The sequence below is a fragment of the Microcaecilia unicolor genome, chromosome 2, assembly GCF_901765095.1.
Source record: "Microcaecilia unicolor chromosome 2, aMicUni1.1, whole genome shotgun sequence".
Lineage (NCBI taxonomy): Eukaryota > Metazoa > Chordata > Amphibia > Gymnophiona > Siphonopidae > Microcaecilia > Microcaecilia unicolor.
Window position 1 is genome coordinate 115,515,301 of NC_044032.1, and position 23,427 is coordinate 115,538,727.

General features: G+C 46.7%; 1 protein-coding gene across 1 annotated transcript in view; it reads left to right on the forward strand.

The window, feature by feature from the left end:
* Positions 1–21,561, forward strand: part of DMGDH (dimethylglycine dehydrogenase) — a 162,224-nt gene extending 140,663 nt beyond the window's left edge. Inside the window, exons 15-16 of the mRNA XM_030193235.1 lie at positions 9,724–9,858; positions 19,457–21,561. Of these exons, the coding sequence (XP_030049095.1) occupies positions 9,724–9,858; positions 19,457–19,672 (351 nt within the window). The 3' untranslated portion in view covers positions 19,673–21,561. The remainder of the gene's footprint in view (positions 1–9,723; positions 9,859–19,456) is intronic.
* Positions 21,562–23,427: the final 1,866 nt, after the last annotated feature.

The following is a 23,427-nucleotide window of genomic DNA, read 5'->3' on the forward strand; positions in this document are numbered from 1 at the left end:
TTCGACATGGTCAACCATGAAATACTGTTACACATACTAGAATACTTCGGAGTAGGAGGCACAGCTCTCAAATGGTTCAAAGGATTCCTGACCACAAGATCATACCAAGTCACAATCAACGTGGACACATCATTCCCATGGACACCTGAATGCGGAGTTCCCCAAGGATCCCCACTATCACCAACTCTCTTCAACCTAATGATGATACCACTAGCCAAACTCCTAGCCAATCAAAACTTCAATCCCTATATATATGCAGACGATGTCACAATCTCCATCCCATTCAAGCAGGATCTAAACGAAATCACCAACGAAATCAATCAAAGCCTCCAAACCATGTACTCCTGGGCTAATGCGTTCAAACTGAAACTCAACGCAGAGAAAACACAATGCCTTGTACTAACCTCACAACATAACAAAAACACCTACTACAAAATAACCACACCATACTGTTCTCTCCCCGTCGCGCAAAGCCTAAAAATTCTTGGAGTGACTATCGACCGAAACCTCACACTCGACACTCATGTGAAGAATACAACGAAGAGAATGTTCCACTCAATGTGGAAACTCAAAAGAGTAAAACCTTTCTTCCCGAGACATATCTTCCGCACCCTGGTACAGTCAATGGTAATAAGTCACCTGGACTACTGTAATGCATTATACGCCGGCTGCAAAGAACAAACTATCAAAAAACTACAAACAGCTCAGAATACAGCAGCCAGACTCATATTTGGAAAAAATAAATATGAAAGTGCTAAACGCTTAAGAAAGAAACTCCATTGGCTCCCACTCAAAGAACGTGTTGAGTTCAAGATTTGCACGATAGTACACAAAATTATACACGCAGATGCCCCAATCTACATGCTAAACCTTGTGGACCTGCCTCCCAGAAACGCGGTAAAATCCTCCCGCAAATATCTCAATCTGCCCTTCCCCAGTTGCAAAGGACTGAAATACAAACTGACACACGCCACCACCTTTTCCTACTTGAGCACGCAGCTGTGGAATGATCTTCCTACAGACCTGAAAGCTATTGACGAAGTAATTAACTTCCGCAAATCTCTGAAAACTCATCTCTTCCTAAAGGCATACAAGGAAAATACATAGCCTACAAACCACTTCAACAGCTCACACAATTACCACAGCTCACCTCTAACTAGTGCTTTTTTTGTGCCGGTACGCAACGGTACGGCGTACCGGCACCTTTTTCTCCTCCTCCCCTCCCCTCCCCTCCCATTATTTCCAGCGATTCTCTGCCTCTCTCCTGCCCTCCCATCGACGTGCAGCGATTTTTCCGTCCCTCACCTCTCCCATATCCAGCGATTCTTCGTCCCCCAGCGTCCTCCTTCACTGCCTGCCAGCCAGCGTCGGAGTCAGAAGCGAACGATGCAGGCAGCGATTGGCTGGCAGCGTCGTAGCTTCCCTCTGCAAGTCCCGCCTATGCGTAAACAGGAAGTTGTAGACGGGACTTGCAGAGGGAAGCTACGATGCTGCCAGCCAATCGCTACCTGCACCGTTCACTTCTGCATCCGACGCTGGCTGGCAGGCAGTGAAGGAGGATGCTGGGGGACGAAGAATCGCTGGATATGGGAGAGGTGAGGGCAGGGGAGGGACGGAAAAATCGCACGTCGATGGGAGGGCAGGGGAGAGGCAGAGAATCGCTGGAAATAATGGGAGGGAAGGGCAGGGGAGACAGAATTGCTGGACATGGGATGGGATGGGAGGGAAGGGCAAGGGAGAGAGAATTGCTGGACATGGGAAGGGCAGGGGAGAGAGAATTGCTGGACATGGGAGGGAAGGGCAGGGGAGAGAGAATTGCTGGACATGGGAAGGGCAGGGGAGAGAGAATTGCTGCACATGGGATGGGAGGGAAGGGCAGGGGAGAGAGAATTGATGGGATGGGAGGGAAGGGCAAGAGAGAGAGAATTGCTGGACATGGGAAGGGCAGGGGAGAGAGAATTGCTGGACATGGGAGGGAAGGGCAAGGGAGAGAGAATTGCTGGACATGGGATGGGAGGGAAGGGCAGGGGAGAGAGAATTGCTGGACATGGGAAGGGCAGGGGAGAGAGAATTGCTGGACATGGGATGGGAGGGAAGGGCAAGGGAGAGAGGATTGCTGGACATGGGAAGGGCAGGGAAGAGAGAATTGCTGGACATGGGAGGGAAGGGCAGGGGAGAGAGAATTGCTGGACATGGAATGGGAGGGAAGGGCAGGGGAGAGAGAATTGCTGGACATGGGAAGGGCAGGGAAGAGAGAATTGCTGGACATGGAGGAGAGAATCGCTGGACAGGGAGGGGAGGACAGGGAAGAGAGAATTGCTGGACATGGAGGGGAGGGCAGGGAAGAGAGAATTGCTGGACATGGAGGGGAGAGAGGAGAATCGCTGGATGGGGAGGGGAGGACAGGGAAGAGAGAATTGCTGGACATGGAGGGGAGAGAGGAGAATCGCTGGACAGGGAGGGGAGGACAGGGAAGAGAGAATTGCTGGACATGGATGAGAGGGGAGAGAGGAGAAATGCTAGAAATGGATGGAGAGGAGAGCAGGAGATAGAGGAGAATTGCTGGACATGGATGGATGGAGGAGTTGGCTAGGAGAGAGGAGAAATGCTGACTTGGATGGAGGAGAGGGGAGAGAGAATTATTGCTTTATATGGATACAGAGGAGGGAAGAGAGATGAGAAATGCTGGACATGGATAGAGGGGAGGAGAGAGGAGAAGTGCTGGACATGAATGGAGGGGAGGAAAGAAAAAAGAAGATGCACATGGATGGAGATGAGGGAAAGGGAAGAGGAGAAAAACTGCACATGGATGGAGAAAATAGGCAAAAGCTGGATCCATGTTATACCTCCTCCAGTCAATTCCATGGAGAAGGACCCAGCTTTTACTTATGGATGCAGGGCAACAAAAGAAGAAGAAAGGAAGAAAGTAAAGAAATAAATGGAAAGGAAGCCCTGGAAATGGAGTTAAGAGAACAGATAGCAGCAGAATCAGAGACTGGGACCAATATGGATAGAAAAACAAAGTCACCAGACAACAAAGGTAGAAAAAATCATTTTATTTTCATTTTAGTGTTTGGAATTTGTCTTATTTTGCACTGGGTATACTGGAGCTGTAACAGCTTACAGAAATTATTTATAATGAAAAAAAATCACATTATTTTTTCTCCTATACTAGTTTAATATTTTCAATGATGTCTGTTTATATGCGCCATGGCTGGTATAAGGGGTGTGACTAATGTGGGTGTGGCTATAATAGGGGCGGTGCCATGTGTGGTGACCCCGCCCACAATGAGTACCGGCACCTTTTTTTCTACAAAAAAAGCACTGCCTCTAACTGACCTAACACTTCCCTGTCTATCCTCCATTACCCAATCTTTAAACAGCAATAATTGTTCTCGTCATCAGGAAACGACTATGCTTATTGTCTCTTAACAACATTCAAACTATAAGAAATGTACCTGTTAATACGAAATGATTATGTCATAACCATACTCTGTAAGCTACTTTGAGCCTGCAAATAGGTGGGAAAAGGTGGGATACAAATGCAATAAATAAATAAATAAAAAAGCTTAACAGGGAATATACACATGTACGCACTCAGATGCAAGCACTTAAGCCAGCCATGAAGCTGGTGTAAAGCTAAGATAGGTATTTTCTGAGGACAGCAGGCCTTATATTCTCACTGATGGGTAACGCGATCCCGCATTGCCCGGTCCAGAGCTTATAACAAGCTATTAAGAGCTTTATGGCGCACGAGACACGTTCCACTGCACAAGAGCGAGTGCCTTCACGCCTGCTACAAGAACTTGGCTACTGCAGTACAATACTACAACATATATAATAAAAAGTCAAAAAGGAGATAACTCCAAGAGCAGGTGGGAGGGTTGTGCGAATATAAAGCCTGCTTGCTGTCTTTGGAGAATACCTGCTACTGGTAAGTATCTTCACTTTCTCTGAGCAGACCTATGTATTCTCACTGATGAGGAATCCCTAGCTACCAGGCGCACTGAAAACAACAACCATTGGTCAGGACAGAAACAGATTAGTCTGAAACTATATACAAACTATGTGAGAATGCAGCCTGGAATAGAAGAAATGGGGCCTAGAGGAGTTGAGTTGGATTCTAAACCCCAGATTCTGCAATACCGTCTGTCCAAACTGACTGTCGTGTTGGGTATCCTGCTCAAGGCAATAGTGTGATGTGAATGTGTAGACCAAAGACCACGTTGCAGCCTTGTAAATTTCTTCGATGAAGGCTGACCACAAGTGTGCTACTGCCTCCATGGCTCTGACATTATGAGCCTTGACAAGACCCTCCAGGGTCAGCCCAGCCTGGGCATGTGAAAGATATGCAATCTGCCAGCCATTAGAAATTGTGTGTTTCCCAATGGCGACCCACATCATGTTGGGATTAAAAGAAACAAAAAGTTGGGTGGACTGTCTGTGGGGCTTAGACTGCTCCATGTAATAGGCCAGTGCTCACTTGCAGTCCAAGGCACTCTCGCAAGGATGGTCATGAGGCTGGGGAAAGAATATTGGCAAGACAATTGACTGGTTCAGATGGAACTCCAACAACCACCTTAGGCAGGAACTTAGGGTGCATGAAGAGAACTACTCTGTTGTGATAAAATTTGGTTTAAGGTGCATCTACTACTAAGGCATGAAGCTCACTGATTGTATGAGCTGAGGTAACAGCCACCAAGAAATGACCTTCTAGGTTAAGTATTTCAGATGGCAGGAATCCAGTAGTTGAAAGGAACTTTCATCAGCTGGGTGAGAACGACATTGAGGTCCCATGACACTGGTGGAGGTTTCACAGGGGGCTTTGACAGAAGCAAACCTCTCATGAAGCAAACAATTAGAGGCTGTCCAGAGATGGGCTTACCCTCTACACGTTGATGGTAAACACTAATTGCACTGAGGTGAACCCTTACGGAATTGGTCATAAGAACAGATTCAGAAAGGTATAGAAGATATTAAAGCAGGGTGTGTAGGACATAAAAAGGGATCTAGGGCCTTGCCCTCACACCTGACAGCAAATCTCCTCCATTTAAAAGAGTAACACCTCTTAGTGGAATCTTTCTTCGAAGCCAGCAAGACCCAGGAGACACCCTCAGACTGATCCAAGACAGCTGATCTCTGAAAGCTTTTAGAGCGTTCCAAATAGCCCAAATGTCCAGGAGATTGATCAGGAGATCTGTTTCCTGGGCAGACCAAGCATCTTGAGTGTGGAGCCCATCCACATGATCTGCCCACCCCAGGTGAGATACATCCATTGTCAGCATTTTTTGCAGCTGAGGAATTTGGAATGGAAATCCCAGAGTCAAATTGGATTGAATAGTTCACCACAACAGGGAGCGAGAAACCTCCGGGGACACTCGGATGACATCTTCCATGTTCCCTGTGGCTTGGCATCACTGAGAAGCTAGGGTCCATTGGGTAGTTCTCATAAACTGTGGATGCCATGTGTCCCAACAACCTCAACATCTGCCGATCCATGATCTGCTGAGAGGTGTGAACCCAAGAAGCCAGTGCAACTAGAGTGTCCACCCTCAGCCCCGGGAGGAAGGTTCAAACCTTTTGCTTATCAAGTAGGGCTCTAATGAACTCCAGTTGCTGGACAGGGTGTAGATGACTTGGAGTAGTTTAAAATGAAATCTAGTAGCTCGAGCACCCAAATAGTCCTCCGCATAGACTCCCAAGCACAGACCTCTGACGTGCTCTTTACCAGCCAATCATCAAGATAAGGAAACACATGGACTTCCAGTCTGTGTAGTGACACTGCGAATAACACTAGTCATTTGGGAAATACCGTGGAAGCCGATGTGAGGCCAAAGGGCAACACACAGTACTGGAAGTGCTGTGTTCTCAGCCGAAATTGAAAATACTTCCAGTGGACTGGAAGTATCGGGATGTGAGTATATGCATCCTTTAAGTCCAGAGAGCATAGCCAATCATTTTTATGAATCATGGGTAGAAGGGTGCCTAGAGAAACCATCCTGAACATGTCTTTGACCAGGAATTTGTTCAGGGCCTTTAGGTCTAGGATGGGATGTATCCCCCCCTGTCTTCGGGCTGGACTGCATGGGCCTTCAGAAGGGCTGAAAGTTCCTCTGCAAGTATCTGCTTGTGCTGAGCGCAGAATAAATGAGCTCTTGGTAGGCAATTTGTAGGTTTCTAATGCCAATTGAGGGAGAATCCGAGACAGACTATTTGAAGAACCCACCAGTCAGGGGTTACAAGGGGCCACCTTTTATGAAAAAACTTCAGCCTGCCTCTGACTGACAAGTTGTCAGGCACAGATGCTTCGACAGTGGCTATGCTCTGCTGAAGCCAGTCAAAAGCTTGTCCCTTGCTTTCACTGGGGAGCAGCAGAGACCTTAGGCACATGCTGTTGATGAGAATGAGCGTGCTGGGGCTGAGCCTGAGAAGGCGGGCGAGAGGAGGCGACGTAACTATTTCTCTGCAACTAGTAGGTACCAACTATGTCTCTGCAAGTAGTAGGTACCCCTTCTCGACTTACCAAGGACCTCCTAGAGGAGGAGGCAGATGCAGAAGGTGCCTGAAGGAATACTCTGGGTGCTGGCTTTTCAGGCCTTTTATACTTCCATCCAAAACTGAGAAAGTGGCTCTGCCTATCCTATGACTCCGGGGCAGAAGGAGGGAGCTGCTGCAGCGAACGAGAGAATTTAGGGAGCGTAGCGAACTGGGAGCAGACAGGCACGCACTGCGGCACCCCCCCAGCGGCGTGCACCCGGGGTGGACCGCCCCCACCGCCCCCCCTTGGTACGCCACTGCCTGGAATAGACTTCCTGGACCTTTACGTCTAGCTCCATCTCTACCTGTTTTCAAATCCATGCTGAAAACCCACCTTTTCACTGCTGCTTTTGGCTCCTGGCCTCTACTCACTTGCCCTCCCCTTGTTCCTTCCTTTCTTCTTACCCAGTACTTCCCTCACCCATAACTGTCTTATCTGTCTGTATTATTTAGATTGTAAGCTCTTTTGAGCAGGGACTGTCTCTCTTTGTGTCCGGTGTTCAGCGCTGCGTGCATCTGATAGCGCTATACAAATGCTAATAATAATGAGTGGGATAAAAGCAGCATTATCTCATTCTTTCTCTTGTGGCATAGGATTAAATAAGGGGTGTAGCCAGCTTTCGATTTGAGGGGGGCCAGGGATGGACCGGGGGTGGGGGTGGAAACAATGCATTTTGTCTCTCTTCTGCCTGCCGCATTTATAAGCATACATTTGCTGGCAGGGATGCACAATCCCTGCCAGCTGATGAGATCCGCTGCCTGAACTGACCCAGTGCTGCCTCAGCAATGAAGAAGTCAGAGGCCTCTTTCCCCTAACATTGGCACTCCTCGCACATGCTCAGTTTGTGTATGAACTGAGCCTGCACAAGGAGTTCTAGCATTGGTGGCTGGAAAGGAGGCCGCCAACTTCTTCGTTGCTGAAGCAGAACTTGGACAGTTCAGGTGGCGTATCTCATTGGTTGCTGGGGATTGGGCATCCCCACCAGCAATTCAATGGTTACTCCAGTTGTGGAGGGGGCCTGAGCCAAAGGCGAGGGGGCCCAGACCCCCTTGGCCCCTGGTGGCTATGCCACTAATGTTCACTGTGTATTGCTATATATGTTGCCTTATAGTCTTTCTGCTGTACATACACTAGGTAGCTGTTATACATCTTGGCTTATGCAGTACTTAAGTCATTTGACAAATAATATTTCTGCCACTTCATTTCATCCTTATCAAGAATATATTATCTCTTCATACAGCTCCAGTGTTAAAGAAAAAATATATGTTTTTTAACATATCTTTTTTTTTTTGTTACATTTGTACCCCGTGCTTTACCACTCGTGGCAGGCTCAATGCGGCTTACATGGGGCAATGGAGGGTTAAGTGACTTGCCCAGAGTCACAAGGAGCTGCCTGTGCCTGAAGTGGGAAACAAACTCAGTTCCTCAGTTCCCAGGACTAAAGTCCACCACCCTAACCACTAGGCCACTCCTCCAATCTAATCTTTACTCCTTGGAATGCTTACTTTGAGAAGAGGTTAGATTTATTTTAGTGCCTCTCCTGACAGGTTTCTAACTATCTCTCAGATGTGTTGATGTTCCCGTATTCCACGGTGTATATACTATAAATTTAATCTCTCATAAACTCGAAGGACTCTGTGTGTTGGCACATCCTTATTTTGAAGCAGGGTTGGGGTCTTACCAAAAGAGCAGCAAGGTGCTGCCACTGGGGTTTATATTCATGAACATGGGAAAGACCATGAAACATTTCATTTTTGTTTAAGTAGAGCATTAGGCATAGGCGCCCCGTATAAGAGGCTTGGGAAAGCTAAGCCTCCCCAGCCCAGCTGTAACCTTCCCCGCCTGCCTCCTCCTCCAAATGTAGCCCCGACTCGAGTCCCGCTGAATTCTGCTGCTGCTGCTGCCGCCGCTTCTGTTGAGCAGCGGCAGGAACAAGCACCGCACTGAACCGCTGCCACCACTTCTCTCCACAGCCAGCATAAGAACAAAAAGAAGCGCGGGGCCGCAGCAGCCTTCATGCATGCGCTGTCGGCTCTGCCGTCCTCTGCCCCCGCTGACATCAATTTCCCGTTCCGGGGGCAGAGGACTGGCAGAGCCGACAGCGCATGCATGAAGGCTGCTGCGGCCCCGCGCTTCTTTTTGTTCTTCTGTCAACGCTGCTGTAGAGAGGCCTGGAGGGAGAGAACATGGCTGCAAACGGTAAGGAAGTGAGGACGCTGGAGGAGAGAGAGAGAGTGGAAAAGAGCAGGGGAGAGCCAGAGAAAGATGGGGAGAGAAAGAGGGGCCATGGAAAAGAGAAGGGGAGAGCCAGGGACATGGAAAAGAGCAGGGGAGAGTCAGAGAGATGGGAGGAGAAAGAGGGGCCATGGAAAAGAGCAGGAGAGAGCCAGGGACATGGAAAAGAGCAGGGGAGAGTCAGAGAGAGATGGGGAGAGAAAGAGAGGCCATGGAAAAGAGCAGGGGAGAGTCAGCGAGATGGGGAGAGAAAGAGGGGCCATGGAAAAGAGCAGGAGAGAGCCAGGGACATGGAAAAGAGCAGGGGAGAGTCAGAGAGAGATGGGGAGAGAAAGAGGGGCCATGGTATTAATTGTGACTATTTTACTTTTACTTATTTTTTTTGTGTGTGTTGTCAGACAATTATGGATGTAAGCCCCACCCTGGCACCATCCCTAACCCTGCCCCCTTTAGCCTCCCCAAACAGTTGGGCCACCGACTGCCTATGGCATTAGGAAATCAAATCCCTTCTTAAAGCAGGTGAATCTGGTGCGGAAGAGGAAAGATTAGGGGAGCAATGTCATATTCCTGCTTCCTTCCCTTAAATTAGATAGAAAAGCTGTGATAATTGCTACGGGTGACAACTTGTAGTCTTCAGTTGGAACAAATCCTATGTAACATGATAAATTTGATGTGGCTTTAAAATAAAATTTAAGCAAATCATGCATAAAGTAAGCATAAGCAATTTGTTTTTACAGCTAGAGATCTGGAAAACTAATACTGAAGAAAGAGCTGACTGTACCTTTCTACTTATTAGAAATTATATTTTCCCTGAAGGCTTCATTTAATCTGTTTACAGTATATTTCACATTCGATGGGCAAGAAAGCAAATGAAAAAGTTAAATGTGCATTTGTAACCTTGTCATAGAGCCTGAACAATCATTTATCATCATTATCCTCTGTATTTCCAGTCCTCAGATTTCATAGGAAAGCAAGCACTGAAGCAGATTAAAGAACAAGGGCTTGAACGGCGGCTGGTCTATCTAACCTTGGAAACGGATAATGTTGATCCAGAGGGAAATGAAAGCATATGGCACAATGGCAAGGTCAGCAGATTCCATTAACAAATCTAAAAGTGTGCTTGCTTCAAGCAGATTTTTTTCAGCATGTGGTCTGCCAGGCCATACACATTTTGCACTAAATTCTAAAAATGGTGCCGAAAGATCGACATTGAAAAAAAAATAGCTCTTAGCACTAGTCTATAAATGGCGCTCAAAGGCACCGCTTATAGAATAGCACTTAGCGCCGGGATCCGGACTACTTTTAGGTGTGACCATTTACACCAACTGAACCCTGGTGTAAATCCTCGTGCCTAAATTCGGTGCAGATCCCTCCTTTATAACAACGCACATAAATTTTGGGAATGCCCCTGATCTGCCCATGACCCTCCCAGGGCCGCACCCCCTTTTTTAGAGCTGCATGTAAAATTTACGCACAGATCCTGGTGCATAAATTTGGTTGCATAAATTTCAATTCATGGCAATTAGCACCAATAATTGATAGGGCCCAATTATTGGCACTAATTGGCTCATTAATCAAATTGTGTGCACAAATTGCAAATGTGCCCAAATTTGCATGTGCAATTTAAAGCACCATTTATAGAGTTTGGAGGTTTATGTCACTAAGGAGTAGCCTAGTGGTTAGTGCCGCGGACTTTGATCCTGGGGAACTGGGTTCAATTCCCACTGCAGTCTGTGGGCAAGTCACTTGACCCTCCATTGCCCCAGGTACAAAATAAGTACCTGTATATATGTAAACCGCTTTGAATGTAGTTGCAAAATACCACAGAAAGGTGGTATATCAAGTCCCGTTTCCCTTTCCCTTTCCCACTTGAGAGGTCCATGTAACTCACATTGTAGGATTCCTCCTTCTTCCAAGTTTGCTGTTGCAATTCCCAAGACTCTGTTCTCATAGTGGCTCCTAAGTAAAAGGATTGGGGCAATCATTGTCATTAGATGCTCATCAGGATCAAAACAAAAAGCTTGCCACTCATGCAAGGTCAGCAGTTGCAAACGATACTGTAGCTTCTGTGCCATTATTTCAGGAAGGCTGCTGCTGCCTGCAGTGATGAAGAATAAAGCAAGCTTAGTTTATAAACTACATATACATACACTGGGATACAAATCGGACTCTAGTGCATATTCTGTTCTATTCTATTGTTTAAGAGTAGTGCATGTGCCGGGATTTACAAGATTAAAACAAAATCAGATACTAAGATAAGATTTAATTATCATTAGCATAATACTTAGCAAAATAAAAAGTTTTCATAGCCTAATGAAAGCAGAGGCGTAGCCAGGTTTTGATCTCAGGGGGAGCAGACTTTTACAAAATAGGCGCAAGATGTTGTCGGCTAGACAGCAGTGTCTGTGTTGTTGCTCAGGGACTGTGGCAGACAATGATTAATACAGGCTGTCTCTGTTGCGTCCTGTCTACAAGGAAACAGTAAGTTACATCAGTAGGCAGGACGCAGAAGAGGTTCCTGGACTGGCCAGAGCAGGCAACCTGTCTTCTTAACTTCAAATACAAATATTCAAATCGTGACCATCACCTCAGGAATAGCACACTCAGTCCTTCCACTGCTGGACACCTTGTTTAAATCAGATGGGCTTTTGTTTGTGTGGTGGCTCTACAGGATATGAAGAACACTAGTCTTGAGCATTTTTATCTTGGGTGACCTTTGGTGGCCCTTGCCCCAGAGCCTACTTTCAAATAGGGCTAGACACTTTGTGAAATAACACAAACCCCTGCAAAAAGACACCCACAACCTATACTGAAAACTTACCACACCAAAACAGCCCTAACCCACCTATGAAAAGACAATGCTATAAATATTACAGTGGGACCTAGAGAAGTGTTTCCCTAGGTGGTCCTGGAGTACCCCCTTGCCATTCAGGTTTTCAGGCTATCCACAATGAATCTGCATGAAAATGATTTGCATGTAATGGAGGCAGTATATGCAAATCAATGTCATGCATATTTATTGTGGATATCCTGAAAACCTGACTGGCAAGGGGGTACTCCAGGACTGCCCTAGAACACAAAACTTACCACACCATAACAGCCCTAAACCACCTATCAGAAGACAGTGCTATATATATTACACTGGGCTCTGGAGCACCAATATACCTACTATTGGGAAACTGGAACAAGCTGCACTGTTACTCATTCCTACACAGATACTACATGCTGGCAGAATCCTTCACCTCAGTCACACATGCAGAACATGGACAGACCCTCATCTATATAACATAAGAGTAGCCATACTGTGTCAGACATCAATGGTCCATCTAGCCCAGTATCCTGTTTCCAATGTGGCCAACCAAGGTCACAAGCACCTGGCAGAAACCCAAATTGTGACAACATTCCATGCTACAATCTAATGCAGAATAGGGAGCCACAACCCCCCCCCCCCCCCCCCCAAAAAAAAAAAACAACAACAACAAAAATTGAAATAGAGACCCCCTGCCCAAGGAAGCCAGACTCTAAACAGTGCTATACTGGTAAAAAAAAAAAAAAAAAGAGAGACAGAAATGCATTTTCTCCTGTACTTTGCAAAATAAAAATATAAAAAATGTACATTTTATAAAGCAGGTACATCTCAGTGCTTACAAAGTATTAAATAAAAATAATTTTGTTCTACCTTTGTTGTCTGGGAATAGTCTTTTTTTTCCATGTTCCATGAGTCAGCCTTACAAATTCTTTTCCAGATTTACCTTTCCATTTCTTCTCTCGCCTCTTTCTTCTTCCTTTCCTTCTCTACATCTGTCTCCAAGTGCACCATCATTTTTTCCTCTGCACTACTATTTGTCCTGTCCAGCATCTCCCTTCTGTGTCCCTTGTCCCTATCCTGCCCCCAAGTTCAGCATCTGCCCTTTCTGTGACCCCATCTCCCCCCCTTTTCAGCACAAGCCTACCTGGTCTCCTCATCTCCCCCTTTCTAGCATCTGCCGTCCTGGTGTCCCCACCTCTCACTTTTTCTAACATTGTCCTGTGTCCCCGTCTTCCCAGCATTACCCCTGTTACCATCTTCCCCTTTTCCCAGCATTACCTCTTTGTCCCCATCTCACCCCTTTTTTACCATTGACCCCATATCCCCCTTCCAGTAGTGCCCCGCTGTGTCCCTATCTCCCCCTCCCTTTTTCAGTAGTGCCTTCTCTGTGTCCCTATCTACTCCCCCCTTTCCAGTAGTGCCTTCTCTGTGTCCCTATCTCCTTCCCCCTTTCCAGTAGTGCCTTCTCTGTGTCCCTATCTCCTTCCCCCTTTCCAGTAGTGCCCCTGTGTCCCTATCTCCTTCCCCTTTCCAGTAGTGCCTTCTTTGTGTCCCTATCTCCTTCCCCCTTTCCAGTAGTGCCCCTCTGTGTCCCTATCTCCTTCCCCCTTTCCAGTAGTGCCCCTCTGTGTCCCTATCTCCTCTTCCCCTTTCCAGTAGTGCCCCTCTGTGTCCCTATCTCCTTCCCCCTTTCCAGTAGTGCCCTCTTTGTGTCCCTATCTCCTTCCCCCTTTGCAGTAGTGCCCCTCTGTGTCCCTATCTCCTCCTCCTCCCCTTTCCTCCTTGCTTGCTTTGAACCGAACGGTGAGGGGGGGGGGGGGTGAGTAAATTGGCTTCACCCTCTCTTCTGCCTGTCTCTTCCGTCTGCATCCTCCAGCACCGGCGATTTTGCCGTCAGCCTGCCAACGTCGGGGCTTCTTCTCCTCAGGCGCGTCCCGCCTACTGCAACTTCCTGTTTTCCGCAGAGGTGGGACGCGCCTCAGGAGAAGAAGCCCCGACGCTGGCAGGCTGACGGCAAAATCGCCCTGTGCTGGAGGGAGAATGCTTCGGGAAATAAAATTGAAGTGACCTCGCGGACGGGAGAGCACGGTCAGAAGAAATACGAAAAGAAAAATAAAATATTTATATTTATTGGGTTGAGGCCGCGCATAGGCGCCATTTTTTCTCATCAGCTGTTAGGGGAGCGACCGCTCCCCCTGCGCCCCACCTGGCTACGCTTCTGAATGAAAGCTCAGATAAGAAGAAATTTGTCCCAGATATAAAGGGAAAGTATTCCAAAGCTTAGTTGCTTGGAATTAGAAGGAAGAGTCAAAAATGTCTAAATCAAATACCTTTATTAGATGGAAAATTGAATAAAGAACGATGCCAACTGCATGACTTTAGATGCAAGTAAAAAATAAAGAATGTGAAAAATACTCTGAGCTGAGACCTTTGAAATGTCTTTAAAATTATGGACTGCTTTTACAAAGCATGATTAGCAGCATGCTGAATGCAAAGAAGGCCTTTCTGCAGTGGCGTAGAAGGGGGGGGGCGGTGGGGCGGTCCGCCCCGGGTGGACGCGCTGGGGGAGGGGGGTGTCGGCTCGCTGGTTCCCTGCTCTTTCTGCCCCGGAACAGGTTACTTCCTGTTCCGGGGCAGAGAAAGCAGGGAAGCAGCAGAGCCGACGCAGCTCCCAGTGACGTGCACTGGGGGCGGATCGGCCCTCCCGCCTGCCCCCCGCTGAAAGGTAGGGTGCGTTTCGTGGGGGGGAGCGCTCCGGAGGGGGGGGGTGCCATGCCCTGCACCCGGGGGGGGGGGGGTGCAGCGGCGACCCGCCCCGGATGTCAGGCACCCTCGCTACGGCACTGCCTTTCTGTTCCCATGAGCTTCTTCACATTCAGCGCACTGCTAATCGGTAGCACAGCTTTGAAAAAGGAGCCCTATACAAGCTGCTTTGAAAAAAAGCCTGAGCTTGAATTGGCAACCAATGTAACCTCATCAGTAATGGAGTAATTCTATCATATTTCTTTGCTCAAAAAATCAGTCTAGCAGCAGTATTCTGCAGTAACTGAAGTTGGTGATTTTACAGAGACTTCCCAAATACAAAGCATTACAATAGTCAATATGTGGTAAGATCAATAATTAAACTAACAATTTGACATGATCCTCAAAAATATAAGCTCTCATAAGGTGTGTAAGTGACTCGGTGTAAGAAATACGGTCCTAAATAATTTTTTCACTTGTGGCTCCATTGTGAGAGCGGAGTCTAAAATGACCCCTAAAACCCTAGATGTTCTGTCAACTGAAATTCTTATTCCCTGATGGGAAAGACAACTCTCCAGGTATTTTGTCTGGCGTGATACTGAATCAGAGAATCTTAAGGCCCTGTTTACTAAGCTGTGCTATAGGCGCGCTAGCATTTTTAGCACATGCTAATGCTAGAGACACCCATAGGAATATATGGGTGTCTCTAGCGTTTAGCGCGCACTAATTTTAACATGTGCTAAAAACGATAGTGCACCTTAGTAAACAGGGCCCTTAGTTTTTTTGTGTATTCAACTTCAAATAATTTTTAATGGTCCTTTGTTCAATGTCTCTGTTTTATGGCATTTAAGTTATTGTTTTATAGTTTTGTGTTGCCTTTGTAGTTTTATAATGCATGTTTTATTGTAAACCTCCTAGGATGGAAAGAGGTATAAATTTTAAAAATAAATAAATAATGGGTCCAATTTTTTTTTTTGTTACATTTGTACCCCGCGCTTTCCCACTCATGGCAGGCTCAATGCAGCTTACATGGGGCAATGGATGGTTAAGTGACTTGCCCAGAGTCACAAGGAGCTGCCTGTGCCTGAAGTGGGAATCGAACTCAGTTCCACAGTTCCACAGGACCAAAGTCCACCACCCTAACCACTAGGCCACTCCTCCACTCCGACAGTGGTGAGCTTTTTGCTGACAGCATTATTCCCGGTTATTCAAAGCTAGGACCTGTGCAGGCTTCGAATATGCACTTATTTTTAAGCCGGGTAATACATAGCCCTTAAGTTCATATTCAGCACTTAAGTAACCATGGGTTACCACACAAAAATAGGACAGACGGATGAGCATTTTGCTCACTGCTGACGGCGTTATTCCCAGATAATCAAAGTCCGGGATCTGTGCAGGCTTTCGCTTTGAATATCCGGTTATTTTTAAGCTAACACATAGTTTCTTAAATCGATATTCAGCACTTAAGTGGCATGGGCTATTGCATAAAAATAGGTCCCATTTATGTGGTAAACCTGGCCGCTTAAGGGTTGAATATCAGCACTTAAGTGGCCAAGTGTGGACCCTGCCCCCCGGAATGCCCCCAACATAGCCGGCGTGGAGAGGCATAACCGAACAGGGCGCCCAAGTTGTCATGAGGGCGTCCTTGCAGGACAGCCCCGTAAAGGGGCGGGGCAACCTGTATTATCAAAAACAAGATTGGCGTCCATCTTTCGGTTCGATAATACGGTCGGGGACGCCCAAATTGCGAAATTTAGGTCGACCTTAGAGATGATCGTCCCCGGTTTTCGGCGATAATGGAAACTGAGGACGCCCATCTCAAAAATGACCAAATCCAGGCCATTTGGTCATGGGAGGAGCCAGCATTCGTAGTGCACTGGTCCCCCTCACATGCCAGGACACCAACTGGGCACCTTAGGGGGCACTGCAGTAGACTTCACAAATTGCTCCCAGGTGCATAGCTCCCTTACCTTCGGTGCTGAGCCCCCCCAACCGCCCCCCCCCCCCAAAACTCACTCCCCACAACTGTACACCACTACCATAGCCCTAAGGGGTGAAGGGGGGCACCTACATGTGGGTACAGTGGGTTTTGGGGGGGGTTGGAGGGCTCAACATTTACCACCACAAGTGTAAACGGTAGGGGGGATGGGCCTGGGTCTGCCTGCCTGAAGTGCACTGCACCCACTAAAAACTGCTCCAGGGACCTGCATACTGCTGTGATGGAGCTGGGTATGACATTTGAGGCTAGCATAGAGGCTGGAAAAAAATGTTTTTACATTTTTTTTTTGAATGGGAGGGGGTTGGTGACTACTGGGGGAGTAAGGGGAGGTCATCCCCGATTCCCTCCGGTGGTCATCTGGTCAGTTCGGGCACCTTTTCGAGGCTTGGTCATGAAAAAAAATGGACCAAGTCTGCCAAATGCTCGTCAGGGACGCCCTTCTTTTTTCCATTATCGGCCAAGGACGCCCATCTCTACATCACGCCCCAGTCCCGCCTTTGATACGGTGCCGACACGCCCCTTTGCCGGTTAATATTACCTGAATATTAGCAGCTAGCCCAGACCAAGCGATTTAACTGGTCCATGGCTGGCTAAATCGCTTTGAATATCGGGCCTAATGTGTATACAGTCATTTACTAAGTTGACTGTGCTGATCAAACTTTTCTGAATAGGAATCAAAATAAAAATATAAAATTGGGCTGGCAGAAACTTCAAAGGTAATAGTAGAAGGGCATTGTCCATCTGTGCAGCTGGGGTGCACATGTATGCATGAGCACACTTGTATACATCCCATACTCATTCTCCCTCATGTCCCACCACTGCTCCTGTGACAGCACAAGGGAGGCTGTTGTGATCCACAAAATGTAGTCTGAAGAACAATGGATCGAAGAAGTTAAAATGAACGTATGCTTCATTTTAATCTCTTTGATCCATTGTTGTTCATCCCACAGTTCCTGTGAGCTATGGTGCTGCATCTTCAAGTGCTGATGTAGGTTCCTAACCCTCCCCTTCTTATGAAGAGTTTCTCATACTGCGGTGCTGCTTCTCTATGGACTGGCAAAAGCAGGGCTGGTGCTTCAATTAGATGAGCTAGGCAATCACCTAGAGTAACGAGATTTGGGGATCACAGCAAAATAGCGAGCAGCTTGGGCAAATAATAATTTCCCTCTCAATCATCAGCTGGTGGAACAGCAGGAACGAACATGGAGGTTGGCAGCTTAACCACAAGAAACTGTGGAGGCTCTGCATATGCATGTGTTGAAGGGTGCTACATCCCTGCCCACTCCTTATCAGGAAGTCTGTGGCAGTCTTTCAGCATGTGCATGTGCTGAGGCTCCATGCTTCCTTTCTGTTTAGCTGCCAGTGTTCCTGCTCATTCCCTGCTGTTCCACCTGCCACAGCACTGACACAGTGGCAAGGGACCTGGGAAGAGATGCTGGCTTTAAGGACTATGGGAGAGATGCTGGACTGATGAGGGATATGGGCAAGAGAAGGACTGGAGGATTGCTGATCCACAAGGTGAGAAGGGATGCAGATAGTTGCTGGACAATCGACAATTGGAGTGGGGGAGTAAAAGAAGGAGCATAAGATGCTGGATTGTGAGGGAAGGATGATTCAGGGTTGCAAGATTAAAGGTTTACCTTGTGCAAATCTAAAGGTGACTTCTAACATCTTTACACTGGCCTTGGGCAAAAGTTCTCATACCCCATCCCCCACTGGTGACACAGTCACACTGTAGTGGTGCCTATATCAGTGTTGGTGGAGGTTCCTACCCTTTCACCAGCATAGGATCTGTCACACCGATTTGTAGCAACGAATATCTAAGTGCCAGTGGAGGTTTCTATCTCCCAATGACGGAGAGTCTATTACACCTCAGAGAAGTTTCTCTAACTACCAATGGAGGTTACCACACCTCACTGACAAAGACTCATCTGAATCACCGATTTCCAAATCAGTGAAACTTACTCTTCCACCACACATCACCATTCTTTTTCCCTCTACTCCCTCCAGTTCACACACCCCGCACACTCCCACTCACCCATTGCAGTCTTCTTACCTAGAACATACTGCTCCTCTCCCACCGTACATCTGCAACCACTCTCATACACTATACATTACAGGGAGGAGAGACCAGCCCACCCCAGACACGCACACACATACTCATCTCCCCAGCCATTAGAGCATTTTTCTCAAACTGACAAGGTCAGATTTTTCCTCTATGTATTGTGTTTTTCCATCAATGTCTCCTGTATCCAGGATTAAATTGCTTTATTTTGGAAATGAACTTTCTATATTCTACCATAATTTGGGGTTGGGATGTCACACATGGCAGTCTAGTGGTACTCTGGTGGCAGCAGAGCTCCCCTGCTGCTGTTCAAAACGGCTCCGGGAAGCTTCCCTGCTGCCACCCGAGTACCACTAGACCACCATGGAAGAACATAGTCGGTCACAGGGGGATGGGGAGGGTTAGGCTGTTGGGCAAATCTGCTTTTCAATGGAGAGGGGCTAGATATAGGAGGGGCAAAGCTGAAGCCATTGTGACTCTGGGGGAGGAGGGAAACCTTTGGGGCTATAATCTGTTATGTTTGGGGTGTTGAGAGGGGAATCGGTCTTGTTGGCTCACTATTTGGGGTATTGAGAGGAGATCAGGATTATTGGCAGTTCTGTTTAGGGTGTTGAGAAGGGGAATGAGGTTGTTGGTTCACTGTTTGGGGTGTCAGAAGGTGATCAGAATTGTTGCCAATTCTGTTTGGGGGGGGGGGGGGGTCGGGAAGGGGATTGATGCTGGAGGAGATGGAGCAGTAGTGGGTAGGGGGCATCACCGCAGCAATGCCACATTCTACTGTCTCCTTCCTTGTCCTATACTGCATTATACATGCCGTGACAGATAGCACGGGAGCCTTGTAAAGTGGTGTCAGTGCTGCGCTACCTGACGGCCCTGTGCAATAATTGTAGAGCACACCCCCTGCATTTATTTTCAGGCTTTGCACTTACCTCATGTTAATTTTTGCATTATTAAAAGGGCCCCCTAGTTCCCTGATTTGAATTATCATAAATACCCAGATCATGTGATTGAAAATTGTTGGTCTGTTTCTCTTAGAAGTAATCTCTTAAGAATATTTATTTGTTTCAGGTCATTGGCAATACCACATCTGGAACATACAGCTATAGTAGCCAGCAGAGTCTGGCTTTTGCGTATGTGCCCATAGAACTCAGTAAAGCAGGACAGGCACTGGAAGTTGACCTTCTAGGGAGAAGATATCCAGCAAGTGTTGTGCAAGAGCCACTGTTGTTCACTGAGCCAACGAGAAATCGCCTTCATGAGAAGGGTGGAAGAGTCAAGTCATAAAGAAATTCTGCGGTGGATTATCAAATACTTGTGAAAACTTCAGAGTTGATGGCGGTTCACTTCTGTCACAACTGTTGATTGAAGTCAAAAGAAAGTCTTAAATGTTCTAGCTTATCAGTCATTTGTATGCAATGGCTGGAAGTGATAAGCCAAAAACTGAATAATGTTTTGTTATTGTATAAGTGCTACATCTTTTGCAAGAATTTTCTTTTTCCGGTGCTAATTTGGAAGATTGTAACTTTAATCTGAGCTCTCCTTAACTCAGTATTGGCATTTGAAATATTTTACCACATGGGGAAAAAATCTTTAAAAGGGGTAACCCATTTTAGTCTGATGTAACAAATATGATATAAGCAGGTCTGACATTACAGGCTAAGGGGGAATGTTATCAAGGTGTGGTAAAAAGCAAGTTTTTACTGCATCTTGATTTACCACGGAACTCACCAACCTGCAGTATATCACCACTCCAGTGGTAAAGGATGTGCCCTGCCTGCAAACCACTTCTCATACATCATTAGGCCATCAGCCTGGAGAATCAGGCCTCAAAGCATAGCCCGATGCTCCTAGGTCACATTTTAAAGTGGCTGCAGCACTGTATCTCCATCCCCTGAGCAGCACCCCCTAATCCAAGGACCCCCTCCCTCCCTCCCACCTGATGAGACTGCAAATGGCATCCTTCCTCCCTTTGGTTCCAGCATTGGACAATAGTTAATATGGCTGTTGTGTTAACAAATTTCACAAATTGAGCTTAATCTTTATCAAGTTCAGGCTCTAAGCAATTCAGTGATTTAACCCTAAAGCTCCCCCCCTTTCCAACTCTTGGGGATTAAGGGCTCATATCTGTACTCTACGGTATCTTCGGACATGAACGATGCCCAGTTGCTCCTGCCCTTGACGGCGCCATCTTACAAAATGGCTCCCTGCTGCAGTCTTGTAGTATACTGCAAAGGTCATGTTTCCGTATGTCTGTTTATACCTGTAATGTGCCATGAATCCATTGTCTCTATTCAGGCCTAGGATGATGATATTGAACTTTTTGATGAGTTCCAGTTCAGCAGTTTCAGGCTAGAGTGTCTCTTTTAAGTTTATATATAGGAGTATGCTGACTTTAAGGTCAGATAGAGAGCCTGGACGGTTGAAATGCTCTCCTACTGGTTTTTGAATGTTACCATTTGTAATGTCAGATTTGTGACAATTTGTTCTTTTTCTTTGGGAATTTTTTAAACTGAAATTTTTATTGTATTTTTCAAGGGGTAACATTCTTCACTGCATATACAAAATACAGTGTACTTTCCATATCCACACAGTAAACAGTCAACTAATGACATCTAGATTCTCAATACAAATAGCTAATTTCTTCCCCCAAATCCTGATCCATACCAGTTGCCAGTTCCCTAAACTGTACCTACCGTTACACCCCCACCCCACTACCTGACAGTAACTCTCCAGAACAGTCAGTCACATTTACATAAAGAAAGAAACTCGAACACTTACCAATCCATAGGTGCCAGCACTCTGGGTGCTTGAGCACCCCCAATATTGAGCAAACTCCTTGATTGTGTCCAAGGAGGGATAATTTCTGTTTGGTTTAGCATCATTTTGAAAATTCGGCTCCTATGCACCAATTACCTTTTTCCAGTGAGATTATTCTGTATTTCAAGTCATAACGTGAAGGGCTTCCAAACTTCCTTCTGATTCCAAATTATATAAAAACTGGCAGATTTTAAAGAAAGAATCATGAGAAATCCTCTTTTCAAACACCCTAATGTCTGCTCTGAGCTTGCGTTATTTTTTCATTGGTAAACCAGCAAGACTACTATTGCTACTACTACTTATCATTTCTATAGTGCTACCAGATGTACACAGCGAGGAACACGGGACATAAAGAGACAGTCTCTGCTCGACAGAGCTTACAATCTAATTAGGACAGACAAACAGGACAAATAAGAGATAAGGGAATTACTAAGGTGGGAATGATAAAACATGGGTACTGAACAAGGAGTAAGGGTTAGGAGTTAAAAGCAGCATAAAAAAGGTAGGCTTTTAGCCTAGATTTGAAGACGGCCAGAGATGGAGCTTGATGTACCGGCTCAGGCAGACTCAGCATTCAAGTGAAGCAATATTTTATTCAAAACCCAAGATGGCCCATGTTTCAGCTAGTGCTGGCATCAGAGGTCAGTCAAAGGTCAAATCTAAGACCTGAACCACAAATACAGTTCAAGAAAATGCAAAAGCCAATTCTCTGTACGGCTCTGAAAAGCAGTAGTGGTTTGCCTGTGCAGAGAATTGCTTTTGCATTTTGTTATATTTGTGGTCGAGAAGGACTCCACAGACAGACGTCTTAGATTTGACCTTTGACTGATCCCTGATGCAGGCACTAGCCAAAACATGGGCCGTGTCAGTTTTGAATAAAATATTGCTTCGCTTGACAACTGAGTCCTTCTTGTCGATCTTGTGTTTGCCAGACATGTTTCCCCTTGCTTTCGCTTTTACAGTGTGCATATAATTTGAATATCATTTCCTTTGAGCATTGGCGAGCTAGGTTTCTGCGTTGTTCTAGCCATATGGTTCTGCATTGTTGGCTTATTGCGGGAATTCTGAGCATCGGCCTGTCAGAGGGGTTCCAACAAGTGTTGTACTGTAGGGCTTGGCTGTAGACAATCGGCCTAATAGCTGATGGGTAGAAGTTGGAAGCATATAGATACCTGAATGTGTGGCAATCAGTGGGGAACTCATCAAAAGGCTTTACATTATCACCTTAGGCCTGAATAGAGACAGTGGATTTATGGCTCACTACAAGTGTGAATGTACTTAACTTTTTTGAGATCATCCTGTCTTTTTTCTTTCACCCACCACAATTCTCAATTAACTGAACAAAGCTGCTATTATCACTCTATTTCCACATCCTGCCATGTACTTTTCAATACTTTACTCAGGTATCCCACCTCCACCCCAATGCATCTTCATGTATATTTACCTTCTGAACATCAGACAGTAGACAACAAAACAGCACATACAAAATGGAAGAATGTTCAAAAATGTATTGATGATGTCAAATACCAGACTTATTGCCCGACACAGGCTGTGTTTCGCCCAAGAAGGGCTGCGTCAGGGGCAAAAATCTCAGAGATATCATTCGTTGTAATAAATGTTATTCACATGAACCTTGAAATGCTAGGTTCTTGACAGAATAATGAGTTCTTGAAAAAACAGCAGGAAGGATATACTAAATGACGATCATCACATGCCTTTCCTCCCTTATATGGTCTGTAGCCCCGCCCAGCACATCCCAGGATACACTGGGAGGGGCTGGGCGCCGCCATTTTGCGGCGGCGTCAACCCAAGGAAGAGGAGGGAGGCAGGCTACCTCCCTCCTCCCACAAAGGTAGGGGGGCCGTGAGGGGGTTTATCACGCTGGACCACCAGGAATTTGACCGACAATGATGGGGGAGGGGGGGAGTTGGGGTGGGCTGGAGGTGCGCCGGACTTCCAGGCTCCCCCCCCCCGTCGCTTGCTAGGAGGGGGGGTTTGGCCGGCGGCCACTGAACCACCAGGGACCATTTTCCGGGGGTTTGGGGGGGCTGGAGACCCACCGGATCTCCAGCCCATCCTGAACCTGGGGGGGGGGAATCGTTGGGGGGGACCGGAAGTCCGTCAGACCGCCAGCCCCCATTGCTCGGGGCAGGGGTAGTCAGGGCCTGGTGGTTCCATGGACCTCCAGCCCCTGTGTTTGACAGGTTTGGGCTTTTGACAGA